Source organism: Gastrolobium bilobum, unplaced genomic scaffold, assembly GCF_033153095.1.
Source record: "Gastrolobium bilobum isolate Gb01-03AN ecotype WA unplaced genomic scaffold, APGP_CSIRO_Gbil_v1 utg1570, whole genome shotgun sequence".
In the NCBI taxonomy this organism is placed as follows: Eukaryota; Viridiplantae; Streptophyta; class Magnoliopsida; order Fabales; family Fabaceae; genus Gastrolobium; species Gastrolobium bilobum.
Window position 1 is genome coordinate 163,480 of NW_026897563.1, and position 6,761 is coordinate 170,240.

Here is a 6,761-nt window from a genome sequence, read left to right on the forward strand (position 1 = left end):
GAAACAGATAGGAAGGTTAACCAAAGACAAAATCAATCTCAGAAAAGGTCAAAGATTAGATTACCAATAATCAACCACACTGATACACTTTCACATCTCTATGCATCTATATATAACCCAAACCTTCTAACAGGCTTTCCCACAAACCAAATTAAGCAAAACATCTTGTGCACATTTCTACTTCAAGCTTGAGGTTCCATTCTCCAAATCCTGAATATTTAGCCATGGCTTACCACAGTTTCTTTGTCATAACTCTCTTCATAGCTCTTTCCCTTTCAAGCATGGATTTTGGCCTAGCAGGTCGCCATCTTCTGCAAACGACTCAACCTGCTGTACCAAATTTGCCTACTTTGCCCAAACCAACATTACCACCATTGCCATCATTGCCAAATATGCCACAGGGGAATGTTCCCCCTTTGCCTACAATCCCAAATCTGCCACAACCATCAATACCAACCACACTCCCACCACTTCCAAGCATCCCTACAATATCATCAATCCCACAAGTCACCCTCCCTCCAATGCCAAACATACCCTCAATCCCAAATGTGTTTCCCTCCATCCCATTTTTCTCTCCACCCCCTGCATCCACAAGTCCTTGAGAATGCGTAGCATTTTCCAGTTTTCGAAGCTTATGTATTTGTCATATTTCCCCTTCTTTTTTTATTTCTTGTATTCTTATAGATGTAATTGTGATTTGTGTTGCCCAAATTTGATTTATATACATTAATTGCAGTTGTATTATGTTTTTGTTTCTTTTCCCGTGGTACTTTCTAGCAAGTAGGGGTGTAAATGGACTGGGCTTTGGCCATCCTGGCCCAAGGCTACGTCATAAAAAATTTAGCTTATCTGGCCTACTGGCCTATTAAAGGCTTTATTTGTCGGCCAAGTCCGGCCCATTTTAAAAAATAAGAAAGCCTGACATGGCCTACAGGCCTTGTAGGCCTCCCACTATATATACTAAGCAAAAAAAATAATTGTATAGAGCAAAGAAAGTTCCATTCATGCATGCACTAGTACTTCTTATAAGAAAAAATGACAAACAAGAAAGAGTCAGCATAATACTTCAGCTCTAGAATGTATATCATAGAGGAATAGAGTCAAAGAAATGGAAAAAATAAGAAAAATCCAATTACTGGATGTTGAAATAAAGTCTACAAGAGAATGTCATTCATCTAAAAATCTTTAAACCACCATCAAGACAAGGAAAAGAAGAGTATTATTGAAAGATCTTAATCATTAACATCATAATCCAGCAAGGTACCCATTGCTCCATGGTATCAAGCTGCAACAACATGTAAAATTTGGAGACATTAGACAAGTTTTCCTTTCATAAAATAAAATAGCACAAAAAGTAAGAGATATTGGTATTTGGTTCTTTGTGTCTTGCCACATAGAATAAATATTATTTTATTATTTTATTTTAATAAATTAAATAGGTCAGCCTACAAGGCTGTAGGCCGGACTTGACAAAATTGGCCTATGGTCTATTTATTAAAAAAACTTTTTTATAAGCCTAAGCCTACTCTACTTTTCTGAAAGGCCGAGTCTGGACTGGGTTCAATGTAGGCCGGGCTGGGTCAGCGTGGCCCATTTACACCCCTAGTAGCAAGGGTGTCCTATTCGTTGATGATGACATTTTAATATTTTAGACATTGATTCAGAAAGTTTGGCGTCGAGGAAATTCCGCTTAAGATAAAATTTAACCAAATTTCAGAGCTCTCTAGCATTACAATTAAAAAAAATAAATAAAAAAAGGGCAAACAAATTTATTTATTGTAATTTAATTAAATAATTACGCAAATATCACAGTTTGAAAAATATTTACGCATCTATTGTACACTGCGACGCCTCTTTTGGGCGTCACATGTGACGTCCCACTGGGGCGACTCTCATGAGAGGAAGACGCCCAAATGGGGCGTCTCTCATGAGGTGGTGACACGTGTCACTTGTTTTTCCAAAAAGAAATTTAATTTAATCATAAAACTTCTAAAGGCCATAACTTTTGACTCGAGTATCCAAATCAGGTAATTTTTTTTTGATTCCACATAACTTTTCGAGATCTACGCAATGACATCTTATTTGACATATTTAATTTCTCACAAACACAATTTTAATTTGCAAGAATTGTATTATAAGAGCGGTTAAACCCAGAAGCCTCTGAGTTCTGGATTTGTGATTTAATATAAAAAAATAAATAAAAATTTTGATTTGTGATTTAAATTTTTTTTATAATAATTTTCTTTATTATAACAAAATTTTGGTTTGTGATTTAAATTCAAAATAAAAAAATTACTATTAATAAGGAAAACAAAATAAAGTTTTGATTTGTGATTTAAACTAAAAAATCAATTTGAAAAATCTGTAGAAATAAAGAAAATAATTAAATAAATATTCTAAATTTCTAAGGAAGAAGGATATTATTTTTAAAATTAATGATTAATGCTACAAGCTTCTGGGTTATTATTCGTGGTATGAAATGAATGATGGCTTATGAATGTTTTTCAAAAATAAAATTATCTAAATTAGGCGTGATTTCCTCTTGATTGAAACCCAATTTAGACGTGATTGGTGATGTGTTAGGTTTTGACAAGTGTTGACACGTGTCACATTTTTAAACTCAGAAGCCTTTGAGTTTTGCGTTTGTAATTTAATACAAAAAATAAATTAAGATTTGATGTGTGATTTAAATTAAATTTTTATTTTTATTTTTATTATAAAAAATTTTGGTTTGTGATTTAAATTAAAAGTAACAATTATTATTAATAAGGAAAACAAAATAAAGGTTTGATTTGTGATTTAAACTCAAAAATCAATTTGAAAAATCTGTATTAATAAAGGAAATAATTTAATAAATATTCTAAATATCTAAGGAAGAAGGATTACCTGATTTAAATTTAAATTATGTTGGTGAGAAATAAATTATATCAAATGAGATGTCATTGCGTAGATCTCGAAAAGTTATGTGGAATCAAAAAAGAATTATATGATTTGGATACTCCAGTCAAAAGTTATGGCCTTTATAAGTTTTATGATTAAATTAATTTTTTTTTTGAAAAAACAAGTGACACCTGTCACCACCTCACGAGAGACGTCCCATTTAGCCGTCTTCCCTTCATGAGAGACGCCCCAGTGGGGTGTCACATGTGACGCCAAAAGAGACGTCACAGTGTGCAATAGATACGTAAATATTCTCCCAACTGTTATATTTACGTAATTATTTAATTAAATTACAATAAATAAATTTTTTTTTGCCTAAAAAAAGATATTGCAGAGCAAGAAACTTTTGATAATATCGGGTGCAACGATGATTCAAGGCCTTGGCTGCTAAATAATATGCAATCATAATTAGTTGCTGGGATTTAACTAGCTAGCATTCAGAATATCTCATTCAATAGAATCAAATACAAAATGTTACAACCTTAAAACGGAATACACTTTTAAGTAGTGTGCATGTGTTTGGTTGGTCAGTGCTCGTTGGCGGTGGCCATAGAGTAGCGACACAAAGGACACACATGACTAGTTTGCAGCCATTTCACAATACATTGTTGGTGAAACACGTGGTTGCAGGGCATTGCGGAGGCTGTCACGTCATCATCATTATCACCACTCACATCGAACTCTTCCATGCAGATAGTAAAATGCTCATTCTGTTTCATAATCTTGAATTTCTTTAGAGAATTGATGGCATTCTTGGATGCTGGATTCATTCTAAAATGTTGGAGGGAGTCTTCGATCACTGCACGCTCCATCACTTGATTCTCTTCATCTGACGGGACATCTATGACGATTTCCAGAAACAAAGGGAACAGGTATTCTGAACCGGGTGGTTTTATAAATCCAGGATCATAATCATAAAGTTGTTGAACCTGAGGTATGATCCTCTGTGAGATTTCACCAAGGCACTCGCTTGTAAAGTTCTGCAAGGACCATGGGCGTAGTAAAAGTAACCTTTGTAGTAAAACTTCATTACGTAAATCTTCATCTTCATTAGGTAAATCTTGATTACGTCTGATGAAGAAGCTCTTGCAGTTTATGTGTACAGTGGTTTCGAATAAGGTTGATTCGTTTATAACACGTAAATCAGTTGAGATGTATCGAAGGGTAGCAGTGTGTTAAGAGTAAAATTCTGGACAAGGGTTTAATGAAGATATACGTAATATTAGGATATTTCAACGGCAATTTCGAGCTCGCCGGCAACTCCAGAAGGAATACAACGAGGGAGAAGAGATAGTTTGTTACGACAAAATTGGATAAAATCCCTCCCTGTGGTCCCTACCCTATTATATAGCAACATAATACCTATTTCAATGCAACTATGTTTGGGCCTGATGCACCTTAAGTTTTATTATTAAAGGTCAGCTCTTACTATTATGGCCAGACCCCTACTATTTTCTAATGGGCCAAGTCTCAGCCCAAGAATAATGGCCATATGTTAATGCTTCAGCCACTTGTCATCATCACATACTCCTTAAGCCATTGAGGTGTCTTTCTCTCTCTCTTCTCCCTCAATCGCAGGACACGTTCGTCCTTGTCATCTTCGATCTGTCCTTCTTGCTGTTCTTTTTGGTTTGGCTGGCTCTCCATAACTATGGGTGGGTTCCTATCATTTCCCTTCCCCCTTGAAGACGCGAGCTTGTCCTCAAGATCGAAACTTAGGAAGGCTTGATCAAACTCTGAGTAGGAGACCCAAGTCGCATCTTCCAATGGTAAGCCTTCCCACTGCACCAACAGTTGTAAAGTTTCCCCCTTTCCATGTTGCAACACTCTGGTCCGCAGTACAGCCACTGGTTTCGTGATGGGATGATTGTCCCAACTTGCATGTGGTAAGGGAGCCGAGTGAAAGACTGGGTTTTGACGGTATAGCTTGAGGATGGACACATGGAACACCGGATGTATCCTTGATTCTGTTGGAAGATCCAATCTGTAGGCGACTGGTCCCACACGCTCAGTGATGGTGAAAGGCCCATAGAAGCGGCGCCGGAGCTTGGAGAACGTTTGATTGCGGACTGAACGCTGACGGTATGGCTGCAATTTTACCGATACTTGGGTACCTACAGCAAATTGCACATCTCTCCTTTTTTTGTCTGCTTGGATCTTCATCCTTTGTCTGGTTCTGTGCAGGGTCTCTCGAAGCTGTCTGATCATGGCATCACGATGAGCCAACAACACATCAACAACCTCAATTTGGGATGTAGTCTCTTCGTACGGTGGTATGCTAGGGGGAGCCCTGCCATACACAATCTGAAAGGGAGAAGTCCCAATTGAAGAGTGATATACTGAATTGTAGGAAAATTCCGCCCAAGGTAAGTAATGCACCCACTGTTTTAGGGATTCCATGGTATAGCAACGTAAATACTGCTCAAGTCCTCTGTTTGTAACCTCAGTCTGCCAGTCTGTTTCAGGATGATTAGCTGTTCTGTAGCATAATTTTGTGCCACTCAATCTGGCTAATTCACCCCAAAATTTGCTCACGAAGATGCTGTCTCTATCGGATACAATTGAGCGAGGAATCCCATGCAAGCGACAAATGTTATCAACGAAAACTGATGCAACTTTTGTAGCTGTGAAGTTTGGGGGCAACGCGATGAAACGAGCGTATTTGGAAAGACGATCTACAACCACTAAGATGACTGTCTTTCCTTCTGAGATGGGAAGTCCAATGATAAAATCCATGGACAAGTCTTCCCAGATTGCAAGAGGTATTGACAGAGGTTGAAGGAGCCCCGCAGGAGACAGTGGTTGATATTTGGTCACTTGACAAATCGGACAGGTCCTCACAAATTCTTGGACATCTTTTTTTAAGTTGGACCAATAGTATATAGGAAGTATCCTCTGTAATGTTTTCTTCACTCCTCCATGGCCCCCAATTAACGATGAGTGAAATTCATGTAGGATCACAGTGCGCAACTCTGAATCCGAAGCTAGGGTGATCCTTCCCTTAAAGAGAATGATTCCATCCCTTAAGCTGTAATGTTCATACCCGGCTGTGTTTTGTGCAATCTTCTATTTCAATTGAATCAATTCTGCCAAATTCTGAACTTCTTTTTTTATTTGCTCAATCAGATTGTGGTTCACCGTGGTGAGTACCATTGTGCAAGCTGTTTTGGTGTCCTCTGATGGTTCAGCCTCTGTCTTTCGAGATAGTGCATCTGCCACCTTGTTCACTGCCCCAGGGAAGTACTCGATGGTGTAGTCAAAGCCCAATAATTTGACTAAAAAGCGTTGTTGCTCAGGGGTCTGGATAACCTGCCCCATCATATCCCGTAGGCTTTTCTGATCAGTTCTAATAGTGAAAGGCCCTCCCAGTAAATATTGCCTCCACTTAGCTACGCTCTCAGTGATGGCGAACATCTCTCTCACATAGGTAGATGCTTGTTGCATCTTCGGGTTGAGTTTCTTGCTGAAATAGGCTATCGGTCGATTCTCCTGACTTAATACTGCTCCTACTCCCACCCCTGAAGCATCTGTAGTTAATACAAACCTCTTAGTGAAGTCGGGTAGAGCTAAAATAGGTGGGTTGGACAGTGCTCCCTTTAATTCTGACATAGCTTGTTCAGCCCTGTCATTCCAGACAAAAGCACCCTTGTGCAATAAGGCAGTCAACGGGGCTGCTGTTTGGGAGAAACCGCGAACAAACTTGCGGTAATATCCAGCCAATCCGAGAAATTCACGTAGCTGTTTCAAATTAGAAGGCTTGCCCCAATCTTGGATAGCTTGAATCTTACCCACATCCGGTCTCACCCCTCGGGCATCCACTA

At 38.4% G+C, this 6,761-nt stretch overlaps 2 protein-coding genes across 2 annotated transcripts; one reads left to right on the forward strand and one right to left on the reverse strand.

Moving 5' to 3' along the window:
- The first annotated feature begins 224 nt into the window (after positions 1–224).
- On the forward strand, positions 225–688 carry LOC133308095 (protein PELPK1-like). The gene has a single exon (XM_061508685.1). The coding sequence runs from the start codon at positions 225–227 to the stop codon at positions 600–602; it is 378 nt and encodes a 125-aa protein (XP_061364669.1). The 3' UTR covers positions 603–688.
- Positions 689–3,467: 2,779 nt separating this feature from the next.
- LOC133308097 (RING-H2 finger protein ATL29-like) lies at positions 3,468–4,432 on the reverse strand. The gene is made up of 2 exons (XM_061508687.1): positions 4,370–4,432; positions 3,468–3,920 (listed from the first exon to the last, which is right to left on the reverse strand). Exons 1-2 carry the CDS (start codon positions 4,430–4,432, stop codon positions 3,468–3,470), a joined length of 516 nt encoding a protein of 171 aa, XP_061364671.1.
- Between the last annotated feature and the right edge of the window lie 2,329 nt (positions 4,433–6,761).

Coding starts and splice junctions, on each gene's coding strand:
- LOC133308097 (XM_061508687.1), bottom strand. CDS start 4,432: ATGGCCATTATTCTTGGGCTGAGACTTGGCCCATTAGAAAATAGTAGG. Junction 3,921..4,369: donor GTAGGGGTCTGGCCATAATA/GTAAGAGCTGAC, acceptor TGGTCCTTGCAG/AACTTTACAAGCGAGTGCCT.
- LOC133308095 (XM_061508685.1), top strand. CDS start 225: ATGGCTTACCACAGTTTCTTTGTCATAACTCTCTTCATAGCTCTTTCC.